The sequence below is a fragment of the Carcharhinus amblyrhynchos genome, chromosome 7 (assembly GCF_965287045.1).
Source record: "Carcharhinus amblyrhynchos chromosome 7, sCarAmb.v2.hapA, whole genome shotgun sequence".
Taxonomy (NCBI): domain Eukaryota; kingdom Metazoa; phylum Chordata; class Chondrichthyes; order Carcharhiniformes; family Carcharhinidae; genus Carcharhinus; species Carcharhinus amblyrhynchos.
The window spans coordinates 62,622,963-62,642,624 of NC_137330.1; the positions used below are offsets into that span (position 1 = coordinate 62,622,963).

Genomic DNA, 19,662 nt, shown 5'->3' on the forward strand with positions numbered 1-19,662 from the left:
GATTTTTTTGAATGGCAGAGCAGACTTGAAGAGCCAATTGGCCTATTGCTTATCCAAGTTCGTATGTATGCTTGTATGAAATCAAAACTACTATGTTATTTTTAAGCTATTTAAGGTTTCCTTCATTCCCGTAGGTTGAAGCTGAAAATACCCCTGGGTAACAGTAAAATGAACTTTCTTACACCATATTAACTCTAAAATATGTACAGAGCACAGACCGCTTACTTATCTGGAGTATAATGCCATTGTCTGATCAGATACATCATTGTGTCCACTCAACCTGAGCTGATCACAGTTCATTGCGATTTACAGTCTTTACTGTCAACAGATAGCAAATGTCCAGTAAATGGCAGAACCCTTAAGAATATTAATAGGCAAAGCGATCTGGGTGTACAGGTACACAGGTCACTGAAAGTGGCAATGCAGGTGGAGAAGGTAGTCAAGAAGGCATACAGCACGCTCGCCTTCACTGGCTGGGTACTGATTTTAAGAATTGGCAAGTCATGGTGACGCTTTATAGAACCTTGTTCAATTCTGGTCGCAACACTACCAGAGGGAGGTGGAGGCTTTGGAGAGGGTACCGAAAAGATTTACCAGAATGTTACCTAGTATGGAGGGCATTAGCTATGAGGGGAGGTTGGAGAAACTTGGTTTGTTTTCACTGGAGCGACGGACGTTGAGGGGAGACCTGAAAGAAGTCTATAAGATTATGAGAGGTATGGACAGAGTGGATAGTGGGTATGGTTCCTGAAAGGGTAGGGGGTTTTAGTTAAGTCGGGCAGCATGATCGGTGCAAGCTTGGAGGGCCAAAGGGCCTGTTCCTGTGCTGTAATTTTCTCTTTTTTTGTTCTCAGCAAATCCAACAGTGTCATCTCAAAGTTATAACAGGAGACTAAGGAGAATTCTCATGGAATTTTAGGGCCCAGGTCTTTTATTTACTTTTACATCTGTAGAGGGCTGATACAACATTTGAAAAATCTAGTTTTTATTACTTGGTCTTTGGCAATCAAAAGCTCAAACATTGGAAGATTGAAATGCTTGGGGTCAGAGATATTGACAGACCATTTTTTGGAATATAAGAAATAGGAGCAAGGGTAAGTCATTTGGCCCTTCGGACCTATTTAATAAGATCTGATCTGATTCTGTATTTAATTCCACTTTCCAGCCTGTCCCCCAAAACCCTTGATTCCTTTGTTGATCAAAAATCTGCTTAACTCAGTCTTGAATATATGTGATAAATGAACTTGCACATTCTCTCTGGGGTAAGAAATGTCTCCTACTTCAATTTCAGATTGTAGCAACCCTCCAGAGTTAGCATGGAGCCTCCAGGAATTGAAGATCTAATTCCAGGATGCTGCCATGTGCAAACCTGGAGAAAAGTCATCAGGATATTACACTTAGCACATCAGATATACAAGTTTCAAGTATCATTTCAAACATTATACAAGTTCAAAGGTATTCCAATGCAGTCTACTTTTCTTATACAGTGTATTTACAAGCACTCATCACAGTGGATATTACAGAAGTCTTTTTTTTGAAAATTTCTCTTTATCAGATTTAAAGATATTAAAAAAGGAAAAAAAGACTGGCTGACAATAAAGCATCATCCAGTTGGCAATAGGTCTTTTTGTTTTCCAATTGGCGAAGGAAGGCAATGTGTCACAAGGGATGGATGTACTGCTGACTAATGCAGTGTGGAGGAAAGGCATGCGATGTAATTTCCAGGAATACATTTAATTAGCGTTAAAAGTCTCACCACACCAGGTTAAAGTCCATCAGACTTATTTGGAATCATAAGCCTTTGAAGCGCTGCTCCTTCATCAGCTGAGTGTAGATGACTCACCTGATGAAGGAGCAGTGCTCTGAAAGCTCGTGATTCCAAATGAACCTGTTGGACTTTAACCTGCTGTTGTGAGACTTCTTGCTGTGCCCACCCCAATCCAACGCTGGCATCTCCACATCTTAATTACAGTTGGCAACCATGTTTCAGAATTGAGCCCCACGTTGTAGGGGATAGATCAGTCTAATGAATTAAATTTATTTATTGTCACTTTCTGTCTTGCATTCATTTTTTTTTCTTTTGCTCCCTGTGTAGAGGGGGAAGTGGAGGCAGAGTGGCTGAAGGATGCAGGCCTTTCAGGCCTAGTCAGTGGAAACACCCAAGAAAGCATAGCTTTACTGTCAACTCTAACCCGTACCCAGGCGGAAGCTGTTCAGAGAAGAGTGGAAACATTTACAATGACGATGAGGAAAAAGAACAAACAACAGTTCCCTGATGTCAGAAACATCTTTAGTCCACAGGTAGGGAGGGTGCATTCAGTCTAACAGAAAGCCATGAACAGGCCTCTCATTTTTGAGAAGTTTGGATCCTTAAAAGGGCTTGTGTGATGGAGACTTTAATCTCAGGAATTGTCAATGTTTAAGACAGTTCTCCCTATACAATAAGGAGGCAGCATTTGAGGGGATTCATAGGATGGTAAAGGTTAAATATATAAGCTCTGAATAATGGTTCTTTGTTGGTCCTGAAACTCTATGGGATTCTCCTGACTGCCTGCTCCAACTTGGAGTGAGTAAGTGGGTGAGTAGCTGATCTCCCATAAATGTTGTCAATCAATTGTACTATTCTCTGCGAATTCTGGCAGTGTCCCACCAAAGAGGAGATGGGGAGAACTCCACTAATGAATCTTAACATGGTCATATGGTATGGTGACAGCAACTTGCACATATATGGTGGTTTTGTGTGGAAATATGTTCCAAAACATTTAGACAAAGTAGAAAAATTGAACATGAAACATTGCACGTTAATAGCTGCAGAAAATCAGAAAAGTGTGTCATAGTTGGTATTCTCTGTGGCCAGGATTCTCCCAAAAAATTCTAAGTTCCCAATGTGCGGGGAAATGGGAGTAAATCCTGCTGAGTTTTTTCTCAACATGATTTACAGAATGAATCTCTGACACTCTGTGCATCACAGAGTGCCCTAGCGTGATTCACTCTGGAAATCTAAGAGGCTGGCAGCATTGCATTGAGCCGGCTACTGTGTATGTGCCGATCTGTCAGCATGCACATTGGCCCCGTGTTGCATTGTGTTGCTAGCCCGGCGACCCCTCCCCATCATTAGTTTTCTGACACCACCACCCTCACCCCCCAATCCCAATCCCAATGACCAGCCCCTGGAAAGCCCATTCCCCCCCCCTCCCCCCACCCCTGATGACAAGCCCCTACCCCACTGGCAGCCCTGAGAATCCCCTACCCCGCTCTTCACCCGGATGGCCTTCCTGATCGCCCTCTTCTCTCCCTCTGCCAGCCATCCCAATGCAGTGTGGCAGTGGGACTCCCTCATCCCACCCTTTCGTACCTTGGTACTGCCCAGTGGGTAGTGCCAGTTTGCCCCTTGGCATTGCCCAAGGGACATCCCTCTTACCTCCGACCTCCCTGGGGGGCCCTCAATAGCCTCTCTTCCTTCCATTGGAGTTGGGCTTCCTGTTCCCCATTAGTGGGGGGCAGAAGTAAATCCAGCTGGAGCAAATCACTCCCAGTAGGGGGGGAGCAGAGACACTGGCAGACCCGGTGACATCAGTCATGGGCCTGCTAATTGGAAGCAAATGAAGATTTCCATATTTAATCAACTCCATGCCGATTTCTGGCATGGACCTGTTGATGCTGAAAAACTTAGCCCTGGAGATGCGAAACGGCCTCTGCTCGTGTCTCCCAACCTGTTACACTACATGGGCACTGCATTGGGCTGAGAGAATCGTCCCTATATCTTGCTGTTTATTGCCTAGCGTGGACTTTCTTTATAGTCTAGTAACCCGCAAAGGTGTACAGGGTAAGTAAACTGAATACAGGCAACACATTATACTACAATAAATTAACTGGGCATAAAAACTGAACTCCCTTGGTAATAAAATTCAAGAGATGGGTTGTGCACTGGCTCAATGTATTGGGACTGGAATATGCCAAGAGACAAGAATAGATTTTGAACTTCTGCTTCTCCATAGAGCAAATTCCAATGTTTTTAACTATGTCACTCACAGAATCCACAGAGGAAATCTGTAATTTTATATAAAACAATCTAACAGAATAGAAAAACACCTTTGGGATGCTCTGGCCTCTCTGTAGGATTTCCCATTGACTTCACCCCACGCCACTGGGAAATCCACAGCAGGGTGCGCCATTGGCAAGATCAGAAGATCTGGCAGCCATGAGCAGCCAGAAAACACTGGCCTTTAAATACATTTGTAGCATTAAAAAGTCACACGTTGCTTCAACATTGCTACTGGTAATATAAGAACATGAAACGTAAATGATTCATCTGACATTTGGCAGTCAATTGTTATAATTAGAGGAATCGCACATTTCAAATAAATGGGTTACTCTCCACACTTATGTTGCTGAATAAGAAATCCATCCAACCCATAAAGCACTTGTTTGCTAATATCACCAAAATTCATTTTTGGATTCATTGGGTGGGATCCTCTGGCCACACTCACCTGAAAACCAGAGATTCCCACCTGACTTCAATGGACTTTACATGGTCTGCCGCCACTGCCACCACCACCGGCCCCCCCCAACACACACACACACACACACCGCTGGAATTCTAGTGGCAGGCGGCGATGGCAGAATTCCGGCCACAATTTTAGTTCAAATAAACAGGTTGCAGAATGTACCACTGATTGCCATGCCACGCATTATATCACAACACAATGACTATGACCAGGATTTCACCTGCCTCCCAGCGGCATATTTTCTGGAGGGGCAGACAGCTTGCCAGTCCTGCCCGGGTCTATGGCATTTTGTGCGGCTCGCTTGTCCCACTGCCGGGGAAACTGCAGCAGAGAATCATCTTCCACGGAAGTAAGGGCCGAGAAATCCCGGCCTGTTTCTCCTCTCATTGCCTTTCAGAGTTCTCCAGGATTCATGACACTGGTCCATCTACGTATGATCAATCTTAATTCCAGGATATCCGACACAAAATTCTTGGTTTAAGGTTCCAACTCTATTTACAATGTCTTAACGCTGCATTTCAAGTGAATGTTCCCAACTTTGGTGTGATGTTTGATCCTGAGATGAGCTTCCAAACACACATTTGTGTGATCACTAAGACCACCTATTTCCACCTCTGCAACATTATCCAACTCTACCCAACCTCCGCCACCTGCTGCTGCAGCTCTCATCTTTTCCTCTATCATGTCTAGATGCAACCATTCCTCTGCACCCATGGCTGGTCTCCCACATTCTAATCTCAGTATATTGGAGGCCAAAGCTCTGCTGCCTGCCTCCTAATTTGTACCATGTCCTGTTCACCCATGACCCCTGGCTCGCTGCCTTGCATTGGCTCCTGATCAAGCAACATCTTGATTTAAAATTTCCCATTCTTGTTATTAAATTCCTCCCTGACCTTGCCCCTTTCTACCTCTGTAATCTTGTTTAATGCCACACTCTTCAGTACAACTTCAATCCTCTAATTCTGGTCTCCTGTGCATCTCAGTTTTTAACTGTTCCTCCACTGATGGTCATGCCTTCAGTTATTGAGAATACAAGATCTGGAACTCCCTCAGTAAAACTCTCCACCTCTCTACCACCTTTTTTCTAAAGATATACCTTAAAGTCTATCTCTTTGACCCAATTTTTGGCCATCTGCCCTAATTTCACATTGTGGGGCTAAGTGTTAAATTTTGTTTTATTAAGCTTGGTGAAGTACCATGGGCTGTTCGACTGTGTTCAAGGTGCTACATAAATACAAGTTGTTGCGGTGAGATAACATCCTGTTTCCAGTGACCCGTTTTGAAAACATCACTTGTGCTGTAATTTAAAGTAAACCAGCGGTAGGTCACAAATACAAAATGGGGCTCCCATTACTTAGTGTCATCCGGCAACAACACGATTGTCTCTTTTCATTTTTGGCTGGGGGGGAAGGAAAACATACTTGTTCTTTTTTTTAATGCATGGCAATAAATGCAAAACCCAATTTGAATGCTGAATGTTTAAATTAAATATCGTTTTCCAACAAGTTTTTCTTAATGCTACATTGGCCCAGAATTTGAAGGGTAAAAGCGTGTGAGCAGTACATGCCGTTGTTAATGTGCTGATCAGCCAAAAAACTCAAACAAAGTGCTCCTCTGTTAGTTTCATAAAAACAGCATCTCATGCATGATCTCCCCAACTACAATGGTGCTGTTACATTTACACAATAATTGTCCAGAAAAGTCACCACAAAAGGTTAAGTGTGGTAATTGTAAGTGCAAGAACTCTTTAACAGTTGATGACTGACAATCAAACTCTCTGGCACCTAAAATGACCTATTAAAATTTTAGTCTCATTTCTTCAGATAGTGAAATGTTAGAAATTTCAAAACTGAAAAATGTTATGGGATTTTCCCCTCCTGGTTTTTGTTTTGGATGGGTTTGATGACAACAACAGATAATCGTGCATGAGGTCCAAATCAAGTTTCATGCTGCCGGAAAAGTGTGACACAATTGTCTGCATCCCATGTCATTGACATTATGAGATGAGTGTCAGAAACACCATTATCAGGACTCTATGCCTGAATCATCCTCTCCCTCTTCTATAAGTAAGTCCATTCATGTTGGTGTGAGGACAGACAGGCTGGAACCAATGAGTGTACCTAGTGAGCAGGCCTCTCAGAGGAATTCAGGTAGTGCATCACTTAGGGGGGGTTGTGAGGGGGGGATGGTGGCAGGGAAGGGTCTTGCGCAGTCACTATATGGGCACTGCTCCTGGCTCTACCTGGGCACTGTCTTTTTGCCATCAGGCAGTGCCAGTGGGCGTTGCATAGGGCATTCCTGGTTAACTTTTGTGCACTAAGGCACCCTTTAAAAATGGCACCCCTATCTTAAAAAAGCTAAGTTGCTTGTGGGCTGGGCCTTGCCAGCATGATCTCATGGAAACCAGCTCTTGTTTTTTTTTATCAAGGTGGGGTGATATGGTGGAGAAAGCCACACTTGGTGCTGGCAGCTTCAATGCCGCTTTTCCCACCTGCTATTGGCCTTTGCTGATCTTCAGGAAAATTCTGCCCCAAAAGGTTTTTACCTTTTCTTTCTTCTCTGTTTCTTTTTCTCTCTCTTCTAATCCAATCTATCCTTTCCAGTTTCTCTCCTTGCACCTGATTTAACAGGGAATTTGGACTCACTCCTTCTCTGTCCATCCTCTATTTCATTAAATCTCATTGGTCATGGAGGGACCTCCTGTGCCCCATCCTTCACCAGAGTGTTTACACTTTATCAACTCACTACAAGTTACAGAACAAAAACTTTCCGTATCAGAGGATACAGGAAATGAGCACAAGAGATTCTGGACAGGGTTTTCCAGACCCTCCCGTCACCAGGATTGTCCAGTCCCACCGAAAGTCAATGGACAGTTAGGCTGACTCGCTGCCTCCCTGGGGTTGGGGGGAGGGTGTGGCAAATTCCAGCCCATTATCTCTCTCATTCTGATCACTTGTTATAATAATTAAAATAATTAATCAACCATAACCTGTGCCATATTGTTCAATTTTCTGCATGTACTTATAAACCATGCCTTTGTCAACACATACCCAGCTGACAAAAAGAAAAGTCACATGGAGAAACAGCACATTCCCGACACAACGTTAAAAGTTCACTAATATCAGCCTCAACATAAAATTACAAAGTCACAATGATATTGTGAGGGTTAGAAGACTCACCTTCAGCCAATTGATGCTCCGTGTGGCTCTGGGGCATCCCTGAACTGCAGTGTTATATCGTCCATTCCTGCTCTGCGTTATTGGAAGTCATGCAGCCAGAACTAAAGGAAAAAAAATCAAATAGTGTAGAAAAATTATAAAACAGGTTTTTAAAAATAATCATATTTCTGTACTGTTAAAATACAAGTGCATCCAAAATCAATGCAAGTAGAAAGATTATTTTATAAAGCCAGTGTTATATACCATATACTATGTGTCTTCAACAAGTGCACACTGTTTATAACTGAAGGAAGAGAGAAATTTCGAATGCATTCATTTTGTATTCCTTTCCCTCCATTATTTTTATAGCAGAGCTGTTTGAGTTGCCACCTTTCATCTCTTAGTCCTTCAGGTAATGAGGGAATAATATTAACCATCAATTTCACTCTGTGATTATTTGATTGTGGCTGAATTGTACATTCAGTTATAGGTAACTTTATATTGACTTTCAGGCCTCAAGTACAAATGAAGCTTCAGCTAGTACAGCTGATGGAAATGAAAGAGAAGGTACCTTTGACAAAATGGGAGGTATGACCTTTATTTTTCAGAAAATATGAAATCTACTCATGTTTACCATGTTGACTTTTATGCCACTTGTTTCCCAGTTACTATTGCTCAACTGGATGAAAACATATTTGACTCATATGTTTAGGTTTGAGTTGCAAAGTTTCCTTCTCACATGATGGATCATGTTCAGCTCTGGCTATTAGTGGGTGTTTTTCAGTTGATGCCTAATTTATTTATTTTTTTAATTGTTTAATAAGGCCAAACATTTGGCTGTGTTTAAAAAATGTGATTTGCAATTCCTAAAGAACTAGTTAAATGTATTTTTTTCTTTTAACTTTTACCGTTCTAAAGTGGAGTTCTTGATTTTTTAGGTTATGGATGATTTATGCCCACAATGCCACCAATAGATTCAATTACCATAAAATGTTGCGATGTGTCTTTATAATATATAATGCAGGTTGAGTATCCTTTATCTGAAACCCTTGGGGCCGGTTGCATTTCGGTAATCATATATTTTCAGTTTCAGATCTACAGCATTTATGGTTGACCTATAGGCCTACTTACATTTCAATAGTCTACGTCTAGGCTAACTATATTCTGAAAATACTAAGTTCTTTCTCCATTGGGGTGGCACAGTGCTTAGTGTTGCTGCCTCACAGCACCAAGGACCCGCGTTCAATTCTGGCCTTGGATGACTGCTGGTATGGAGTTTGCACCTTCTTCCCACTTCTGCATGGGTTTAGTCCGGGTGCTCTGGTTTCCTCCCACACTCCAAAGATGTGCAGGTTAAGTGGATCGGCCATGCTAAGTTCCCCCTTAGTGTCGTAAAATGTGTAGATTTGGGGAATTAGCTGGGTAAATATGTGGGGTTATGGGGATAGGGCTTGGGCAAGATACTCTGTTGGAAAGTCGATACAGACTCGATGGGCCGAACGGCCTCCTTCTGCACTGTAGGGATTCTATGATTTGCCAGCTATCACACACCCTACTATCAGACACCCTACAGGTGTACTTTATTACACCTGTAATATAACATTACATTGCTTTCTTAACAAATAAATAAACTGCGTAGCTGTTCAAAAAATGATTGGTTTTTGGATGTGTTCGGTTTTCAGGTGTACGGATAAAGGGTATCCTACTTGTAGATTGTTCTTTGATTACAATGCTCCACATGTCTCACATTCATAAGGTAGAATGTTGCAGCAGGAGATGTGAAGGAGCAGTAAGTATTGAAGTCTAACACTCAGTTAGATAGGCACTCAGGACAATAAAAATCATCTTGTTTCCTTCCAGAGCCGCTGATCAACCTGGCTATCAAGGATGAAGGTGTTCAACAAGCAGCTGATATCAATTTAGAAATATCTTACTCTGAGCAGGCTGCAAATATGAAAGAAAAATCAGGCAGAATAAATCCTAAAGGAGAGGATGATGCATCTCTCCCGGTAAGTAGAAACATAGGGAGAAATTTCGAAGCACCGAAACAGTGAGAATAATGAAGTGATCTGCATTAGTCTGTCAGGTGCAAGACACACCACAATCGTCTTATAGTTGGTCACTCTTTCAGTGAGTTGAGAGTTTTTCACAGTGTGGGGAGGGTGGTGGATGGAACCTAAACTTGGGCACCATTTCGCAAGGGTGTTCTGATCTTTCAGTGCACTGGGAGATGCCCTCATTTTCCCCATGGACATCAGGTTCCCCTAACCCACCCCCCTCAGAGGTGGGATGCCTCCCCACATCCTCCCTCACATTGGTCACCGGCATCAGGGCCCTCTTGATGAGTCCTCATGTTCTACGTGCCCATCCATCAAGACCCTCCGATATGCTGCACCATCAAGACCGCCTTCACAATCCACCCCTGTAAGACACCCCAGTCACAACCCCTCCCACGCTCCCACAGGGGTTTTAGTAACCTCCACCCACCCACCCACCACCACCACCACACCCCCCCCCAACCCCCCACATGTGACAACCGCATCAGGTTTCTGCTGGTGGAGAACAGTAGTGATTCTTGGCATTATCACAATAACACTTTAGATGTGCTAATCGGACATGATCCGGTTCGCGCCATTAGGAAGGGACTGGGAGAATCACAAACTGTTTGGTGATGGGTGCAAAACAGTTTTTTAGGCCTGCACAATATTCTCCAGGACTAACGCGATCTACCAATGGTGCGGCGAGCTGGGGAATTGCCGCCATGAAATGATATCTAAGGAGAGCATTTAGCCTATTGTTTCTGTGCCATCTTGTTGAAAGAGCTTTCTATTTTGCTGCACTGCCCCGCAATGATTTCTCCTTCAAGTTTATATCCAATTTCCATTTGAAAGATGCTATTACATTTGTTTCCTTTATGCTGTCAGTTAATCATGAGAACCCACTGCACAAGTTTCTTTTCTTAACCTCATGTTGCTTCTGATCTTTTGCTAATTCCTTTAAATCATTGTCCTGTGATTTCCAACTCTTCCGCCAATGAAAATAGTTTCTCCTTATTTAACCTATCAAAATCTTTCATGGTTTTACACATAACCCCCCCGCCCCAACTTAACCCTTAATGCCATTTGCTTTGAAGCAAATTTTATTTTTTTAAATTTTTTTTCATGGGGTGTGGTAATGAAAAGGTTGGAAAGAATCTTAAGAAGGTGGTAGTGAACCTCCTTTTTGAACCATCGCAGTCCCTCTGGTGCGATTGCACCCCCAGTGCTGTTGGAAAGGAAGCTCCAGGATTTGGATTTCCACATTATGAAATATTCTATCCACTTCTACAGAATCAAATTCAAACAACTTCTTTCGAGGCTGAAAAATCCACATTTGTCCACTCATTCATCATAGCTCAGATCTCAAATACTAGAAAGCAATCAGCTTTGACTCATGTGTGGATTGGACATCTGAAGATACTGAAGTGTACCAAAGAGATGTTAGAATTTAAATACATAAAAAAAAGCCCAAATTCCGCAAAGTGTCAGTCACTGTCAGATTGCTGCTCCGACCGTACTTTACCAAACTCCAAGGCAGCTCCGCATTTCTGTCTCAGTCTTCCGAGCCTGGCTTCTCCAGAAATGCAGAGCATACAGTCCGTTGTTCCTCAGTAATACTTAATATTGAGGCCCCTGTACAACATCTAAAAACCAGATCTGTATATAACATTGCAACATCTTTATAATGACATAATAATGAGTGTTACATCTCCTTATATGTGCTTTTGAAGTGCTCTTGGCAAAATTAAAAGTTTGCCCACCATTTATCCTTTAAGCAATTCCATCAGAAAAGAGATGATCTAATTATTTATTCCATTGCTATTTGTGGGATCTTGCTGTGCATGAATTAAATGCTGGAATTTGACATATTACAGTAATGATTATACTTTAAGAGTATTTAATTTTTTATGATTGGACTGAGGCTATGAAAGGCATAATGCATCTTTTGTTTCTTTTTTTCATAAGAACTACCGGCTGCCAAAAGAAAAGACAGGTACAACTAAAGCCGGAAATCTCGCCCCTCAGGACATGAAGAAAGTCCGCTCATTGGCTCTGATTGAAATGACAGCTCTATACGATACACTTGGTGTGGATTTCAAGCATCATAAAGCAATGAAAGTCAAAATGCGAGGTAATGAGAATACACTATTTAAATTTTGAACCTCTGTTTCGCTATGAAGTTGATACATGTAACTCCTTGGTGGGATTTTCCGGACGCGCTTGCTCCAAAACTGGAGAACCCTGCCCGAGGTCAACGGATCTTTGCATGGTCCGTCCCCGCCCACTATAATTCCTGTGATAGGCGGGAAGGGAAAATTCATCCCCTTCTGTCTGAGTGGCACAACCTCATAGCGCCAGGGACTTGGGTTTGATTCTAGCCTTGGGTCACAGTGTAGCGTTCTCCCCATGTCTGCATGGGTTTCCTCCAGGTGTTCCACTTTTCTCCCACAGTCCAAGGATGTGCAGATTAGGTGGATTGACCATGCAAAATTGCCCCTTAGTGTCCAAAGATGTGTAGGTTGAGTGGATTAACAATGGCAAATAAGTGGGGTTATGGGAATAGTGTCGGAAGGTGGGCCTGAGTAAGGTGTTCTTTCGGAGAGTGGATGCAGCCTGATGGTCCGAATGGGCCTCCTGAACTGTAGGGGTTCTATGTATGTAAACTTTTTATGTATTTTATTACTCGTGAAATTTAAGATTTTCTTCATATATGGGGGTGGACTTATTTGCATTATTTTCTCTCTGGTTAAACTAACATTGGATTGGAGCATGTGTGCTGTATGTGGGGATGTGTCAGTAAGGAAAATAGTGCCCTCTGTGAACTTCTTTTCATTCCTCAGCAATGTAAGGGTTTTACTACAGATAGCATCCAGTGAGATGGTTGATTCAGAGTAAAGTCCAAAGTTTGCATTGGGAAAATAATAAAATTATTGAACTCTTGTCACCACAATGAGCAAGTTGTCATAAAAGTTAGCTATGACTGTAACACTACATTCCTTTCTTTCCTTCTCTGAACCGTATGCTTTGCCTGTGTAACATGCAAGAAATAATATTTTTCACTGTATACTGATACATTTGACAATAATAAATCAAATCAAAAAGCAAAATACTGCAGATGCTAGAATCTGAAACAAAAATAGAAAATGCTGGAAAATAGAGCCAATGTTTTGCATCTCAATGACCCTTTATCAGACTCTGTATTTCTCATTTGCTGCAGCTGGAATCAGTAAGTAAAACATCTCCTCTATAAATGTTAATTTCAGACCCTGGAGCAGTGAGGGTGAGCGAGGAGGTAAGTCTCTGCTTTCAAACTGCTCCATGCTAGTGAGGAGGGGGGAGGGGTTGGTGGTTTAGTGGCAGCCATGTTGTATTTCAGGTCAGGGGGGCCTGTGAGTATGTGGGGGACTGTTGTTGCTCACAGGGTTTGAGGAGTGTGTGTTGATCGTGGGCTGTGGGGGGAATGTGGAGAGTGAGTGTGTGTTGCAAGACTGGGGGCGTGCATAGAGTCATAGAGGTTTACAGCGTGGAAACAGGCCCTTTGGCCCAACTTGTCCATGCCACCCCTTTTTTTAAAATCCCTAAACTAATCCTAATTGCCTGCATTTGCCCCATATCCCTCTAAACCCATCATACCCATGTAACTATCTAAATTATTTTTAAAAGGTAAAATTGTACCGGCATCTACTACTACCTCTAGCAGCTTGTTCCAGACACTCACCACCCTCTGTGTGAAACAGTTGCCCCTCTGAGGCAATTGTATCTTGCCCCTCTCACCTTAAACCAATGCTCTCTAGTTTTAGACTCCCCTATCTTTGGGAAAACATATTGACTATCTACCTTGTCTGTTATTATATAGACCTCTTTAAGTTCACCTCACAGCTCCAGAGAAAAAAGTCCTGGTCTATCCAGCCTCTCCTTATAATTCAATCCATCAAGCCCCGGTAGCATCCTAGTAAATATTTTCTGCACTCTTTCTAGTTTAAAAATATCCTTTCTATAATAGGGTGACCAGAATTGCACACAATATTCCAAGTGTGGCCTTACCAATACCTTGTACGAATTCAACAAGACATCCCAACTCTTGTATTCAGTGTTCTGACCGATGAAACCAAGCATGCCAAATGCCTTCTTCACCACTCTGTCCACATGTGATTCCACTTCCAAGGAGCTATGAACATGTACCCCTAGATCTCTCTGTTCTGTAACTCTCCCCAACACCTTACCGTAAACTGAGTAAGTCCTACTCTGGTTCAATCTACCAAAATGCATTATCTCGCACTTGTCTAAATTAAACTCCATCTGCCATTTGTCAGCCACTGGCCCAATTGATCAAGATTCCACTGCAATTGAAGATAACCATCCTCACTGTCCACCATGCCACCAATTTACCACTTACTAACCATGCCCCCTATACTCTCATCCAAATCATTAATATAAATGACAAATAACAGTGGGTCCAGCACTGATCCTTGAGGCCCACCGCTGGTCACGGGCCTCCAGTTTGAAAAACAACTCTGTACAACCAATTGGCTTCTGTATGAAAAACAACTCTGTACAATTGGCTTCTGTCAAGAAGCCAATTTTGTATCCATTTAGATAGCTCATCCTGGGTCCCGTGAGATTTAATTTAATGCAACAACTTACCGTGTGGTATCTTCTTTCAACTTTCCATCTGTCTCTCCCCTTGCCCGATCCAGCCACCCCTCATCAGATTGACAAGATGGCTTTTGTGATGCAATTGATCTTGCTGTTTTTTTGGTTGCTGCTGGAGCTGAGGAGCAGGAGGATGAATTGCAGGCAGAGGGGGCCTGGGCCATGTCACTTGTAGGAGGGGAGAGAGATGGCCACAGAGGCAGGATGTGGCTGCCATTCACCCCGAGATGAGGGGGCATGAAACAGGCAGTTCAAGCAGCTGTTGGACATTGCGTGCCATCGCGTCTCTGGCTTTGGAAGGAGACAGTGCAGCACATGTGCCATTTGTTGCAGGATCTGGCACCTTGGGACATGGGTGGCACCCACTCCTAGTGGCTGTGAAAGTGACGGCTGCTTTAATCTTTTACGCCACCGGGCCTTTCCAGACCGCCAGTGGAGATCTTTGTGGCATTTCACAACCATCTATCCACAAGCGTGTGAAGGAGGTCACAGATGCCCTGTGTGGCTGGGCTGGCCAGTATATTAAATTTGACCTGGATCAGCCCCAGCAGGAGGACCGGATTACAGGATTTGTGACCATCGCGGGAGTGCCAAATGTGCAGGGGGTTATAGACTGCACCCACATCACCCTCAAGGCCCTAGTGAAAAATCCTGAAAGATTCATGAACAGAAAGGGCTTCTGTTCCATCAATATGCAGTTTGGTGTGTGACCATCAGCTGCATGTCTGTGCCAGACAACCCGGCAATTTGCATGATTGTTTTATATTGAGGAGCTCCAATATCCCAAGGTTTTTGAGAAGGACCCCAGGGTGCAGGGATGGCTCATGGGGAACATGGGGTGCCTGCTTCGGACTTGGCTGATGACACCTCTGTGGAGACCTGAGATTGAGGCAGAGATCCGATATAATGAAGCCAACATTGCCACCAGTCAGTAGTGGAGTGGTGCATAGGGTACCAGAAAATGTGGTTCAGGTGCCAGGACTGCTAGGGTGGGGCCCTCCAGTATAGCCCCGATATTGTCCTGTATTGTGGTGGTGTGCTGTGCCTTACACAACCTGGTGCAGTGGTGAGAAGGAGGAGGAGGATGTGAAGGCCAACCAGCCAGGCATTGCTGTGGAAGAGGCTGCCCAACAGTAGGAGGATGAGGGTAACCAACACCACCCAGGCACAGGAGGCTGGCAGCAGCGAGGATCAGACATGCAAGGGTGGTGAGGGAGGCCCTGATTGCCACTGTTTTGATCATTAGGGGGCTTGTGTTGCTGCACATGGGAAGCAAACCCCACCCAGGCAGTCCTGCAATCTCCTGCAACATTGTAACACAGGAGTGGTGGGCCCAGCTATGCTGTCGTTAGCAAGTTTCTGTGGCAAACAGGAGGGTGATGACAACTCCCTATGCACCATTGTGATGATGCCCTGGTGCAAACTTGTTTGACGCCTACTTGAGTTCCAAATGCACACTGTCACCTGAGTGGTGGCTAAGGTAGCACTCAACACCCATGCAAGGTCCTGGGGCGGGTGGAATGGAGGAGAGTGGGGAGTGGGGGGTGCAGCAAGGGAATCTTTCCTGAGTTCTGCGGTGCCATGAACTCATGAACGTTGTAAGTCGCTGCCAATGCATACCACCTGCCTTGATTTTCACAATAGCAGTGTGCTGAGGGGCTTCCCCTACTGACAACTGTCGGGATGAGTTCATTCGTGGATGCTAATCAGAGACAAATTAGTCACAGGTCTGGGGTGAAATAACATTTATTGGTGCCAATAAAAGTGGCTTCAAAATAAGTGCTAATAAAAAAACATGTGAATGTGAGATTTTAAAGTGCCTAAATATTGTTTCTAATTAGTGTTCTCCTTCACCCGTGCCATCTTAGTGCCGCTCCAACTTCTTAACCTTACATGGCCTACCACTACATTTCGGTGTCTCCCCAAGATGTACATCAGTGATGGAGGTGGTCAGCTGCCTACTGCACCCCATGGCCTGAGATGCCTCTGGAGGGCTTGGACCTTGAGGGCCCTGGCTGTCTTCCAGATATCATAGATGTATCCATGCCAGCCTCTTCATCCTGCTGCCCCTGAGATGCCCTGGTGTTGTTAAGTGGGAGTCAGAAGGTGTAGCAACCGCCGCAGCCTCCTGGGTGGAAGACCCCGGCACAGGCTCGAGCTCTTCCTTGGGGTTCCTGGATCAGTCCTGGATGACTACCTGCGATCTAGCCATGCTGTGTAAGCACTCAGCAATGGTCCTCTGAGTCGGTGTCCACATATCAGTAGCTGCAGTGTGCCGTCTGAGACTGGGTCACAGTCTGAGGCAGCCCCTCAGCCATGACCCTCTGAGTGGGTCACATCCTCAAGGACTGCTACCATAGCCTGCGGTGTCTCAGTGCTGGGCCGCTGGGTCTCCTGCAAGTTCTCGAGCTTCAGTTATGGGCCACAGAATCTTGATAAGCCTGTTCAGTCCCTCAGATGTAGCCTGCTATGACTCAGCCATGGCCCTCTGAGACTTCGCCGTGGCCCGCTGTGACTCAGCCATCGCTTGGAGCTTGCCATTCATGATGAGGATTTCCTGCCCCGGGCTTTCCACTGCAGATGCTTCCCTTGCACTGTTGCCCTGGGAATCACGCAAAACAGGCAATAGCTGCCTGAAAGCTTTGGGATTCCTCCCAACAGCCTCGCAGTTGGTCCAGTGTGGCCGTCAATCACTCCTGCATTCCCTGGCTCTGTTGCTGCATCTCCAGCAGCTGAAGGAGAAATTCTTTCAGAGGCCCAGCATGTAGCCTGGAGCCAGCTGAGTCCTTGCCTCCGGCAGGCCCCCATGTGCCAGAGACTTAGAACGTTCCCTCCTTCATTCAATGTACATCAGCAGATATGTTATGCCGCATCAGAGAGTGATCCAGATGCCTCGCCACTAACAACCCACCAGTGAGAGACTCTCTGGGATGGTGAACAGCAAGATAGAAGCTGACGCAAAACTGGTGCCGGCCTTGGAGGACTCTTCATCGGCTTCTGCCTAGGAGTCTTCTGAGCTGCCATAGGGAGGATGGGTGAGAGCAGGAGCCGGGTCCGTGATGCCAGATAGTCCCAGCACATCAGGGTCCCTTCCTGCAACACAGGACACAAGGTTAAATGCAAGGAAGGGAGGAGAATCTGGGCTGCATGCAACTTACTTCAGATATCTCCAATGAGTGGAGGATTGGCAGGCATTCACTTCTATACTCCAGCCCAACCATGCTGTCACTAATGATCCGCATCACCTCCTCCCCTGCAAGCTCCAGTGCCCACTCATAGAGGGTAAGGACCCGAATCACAGACACACCACCTGTCCTCGCCCTCTCTGGGCGATTGTGGACATTCTTCTCCTGTGGGACAGAAGGAGCCATATAAAATATGATGGCATGGATCCTGGAAGGTATCAGAGGGTGGCCCTGAGAGGGCAAGAGTTGTGACACTCTTGAGGGGTAGGGAGTGGGGAGGTGCTTGAGGGTCAGAGGCTGGAAGCATGCAGGCTGCTGAGGGTGGGTGGATTTGGAGGGCATTTAGGGGGAAGATGCTATATGAGGTGAAACAATCATCCTTGCTGCCCAGATGAGGTCATTCAGTTTCTAGTGGCACTACTTTCTGGTCCTCCTGGCCAGTGCTGCATTTCCATTTCTTCCCCTGGGATGGCATCCTCCGGGGGGTGGGGGGCGGGTGCCTCTTTTTTGCCACCATCGCCTCCAGCAACCTGGCAAGATCCACATCCAAAAATCAGGGAGCTGTCTTCCTGGAGGCCATTTCTTCCTGCACTGCCTGACCATCTTTGGTGGTTTTTATGGCGTTTTCCCTGGTTAGGGTAGATCAGCTCAGGCAGTTTTTGTGACTACACACCTGTTGGAACATTCCAGCAAGTTTAATGTAGATTGCCATGTTACTATGGAGGGGAAACCAAGTCAGCGCTTACGGGTGTGCTGATGGAGGCAGGAGGGAGTTGAACCTCTCTGATGAGCGGGGTAGGGGAGAGGGAGGGGCATGTCAGTCAACGATTGGGGTCAGGCGGGTGATCAAGGGCCATGTGCAAGTGGGTGCTGGGGGCGGAAACAGTAATGTTGGGGGGGTCCCCGACATCTGTGGGGAGGGGAAGGCTATTGTTTTTATGCTTTTTTTGCACATGCACAGTTTGTGGCTCCGATCTGAGCTGCTGGATGTCTGGCAAGTTAAGCCCCGCCCACTGACTCTAGTGGCTAGAAATGGTCTAGCCCATATTTTCAATGACTTGAGTGCATAAGATTGGGAGAGAAAACTCGCCCCAAAGATGGATCAGGAACTCTCCAGTTCTCACGCTAACTGGACACTTAGAAAAAAAATCTTGTAAGATTCCACCCAATGTTTTTGTTTCAGATTCCAATATCTGCAGTATTTTGTCTTTACCCCTCTTCGTTTCAGCTTAGGACCATTCTGAAATGTGACCGAGTTATTTCTGATCTTAAGTTTTGAGCTCTACCTGTGTAAATCGATCAAGCTACTTTTTAATATAAATGATCATATAAAATGTTGCAGTGGTATCTGGTGTTTGGAACAGAAGGAGCACACGGTGTTTATCAAAGTTCAATGAACTCTGGATTTTCAATATGTGCTTTCAGAAATGGGATTGTTCGGGGTTCCGCTCTCATTGCTATTGGAACAGGATCAGAAAAAAGTACCAGGAACCAAGGTCCCACTCATACTGCAGAAAGTAAGTACAGGATGCAACTGATATTCAATTGGAGTAGCTTCACGTTATTAAAACTCCTGACAATTTGGTAGCAGAATTGCTCAGATTTTTAATCAGTTACATCAAAGAAAGCCATCTATGCAGCCGAGGAATCTGATCAGGAGCTCTTCAGGAGGCAGAGGGTGGGATTTCATAACCTTGCTTGGGCCAACAGAGAATTCCATTCTGCAAGCCTCACCCATCCTAATTCCGGGTCGGGCAAAGCGGTAAAATTTCGGCCAGACTGTCAGTGTAGTACCTGAATCAGTAAGAAGTTAACATTTTAAATCTTTGGTGGATGCACACACTGTCCCTGGGGGTGTCCGTACAACTTCAGTCTGGTACAGTATTAATTTACTATTTGAATTTGATATACTGGCCCAAATCATGTGCCTCTGGATTGTCAGAGATTGAATGTGTGACTTAAATGTGCAAGGGGACCCTATGGAAGTTAACATACAGACCTACATGGGATTTGCACAGGAAGTTCCATCTTCTGATGGACAATTCCCTTGCTCCCCAGGACCCTTCACAAAAGGCTCTTGACTCTGAGGTAGAGTTGGAGACATTGGACAGTTCTAATC

The 19,662-nt window shown here is 44.8% G+C and overlaps 1 protein-coding gene across 3 annotated transcripts in view; it reads left to right on the forward strand.

The window, feature by feature from the left end:
- Positions 1-19,662, forward strand: part of arhgap18 (Rho GTPase activating protein 18) — a 111,559-nt gene that overhangs the window by 69,946 nt on the left and 21,951 nt on the right. For all 3 annotated transcript variants that reach the window (XM_080192469.1, XM_080192468.1, XM_080192470.1), the window contains exons 3-7: positions 2,096-2,301; positions 8,179-8,254; positions 9,527-9,675; positions 11,671-11,836; positions 18,969-19,060. In XM_080192469.1, the coding sequence (XP_080048595.1) occupies positions 2,096-2,301; positions 8,179-8,254; positions 9,527-9,675; positions 11,671-11,836; positions 18,969-19,060 (689 nt within the window). The remainder of the gene's footprint in view (positions 1-2,095; positions 2,302-8,178; positions 8,255-9,526; positions 9,676-11,670; positions 11,837-18,968; positions 19,061-19,662) is intronic.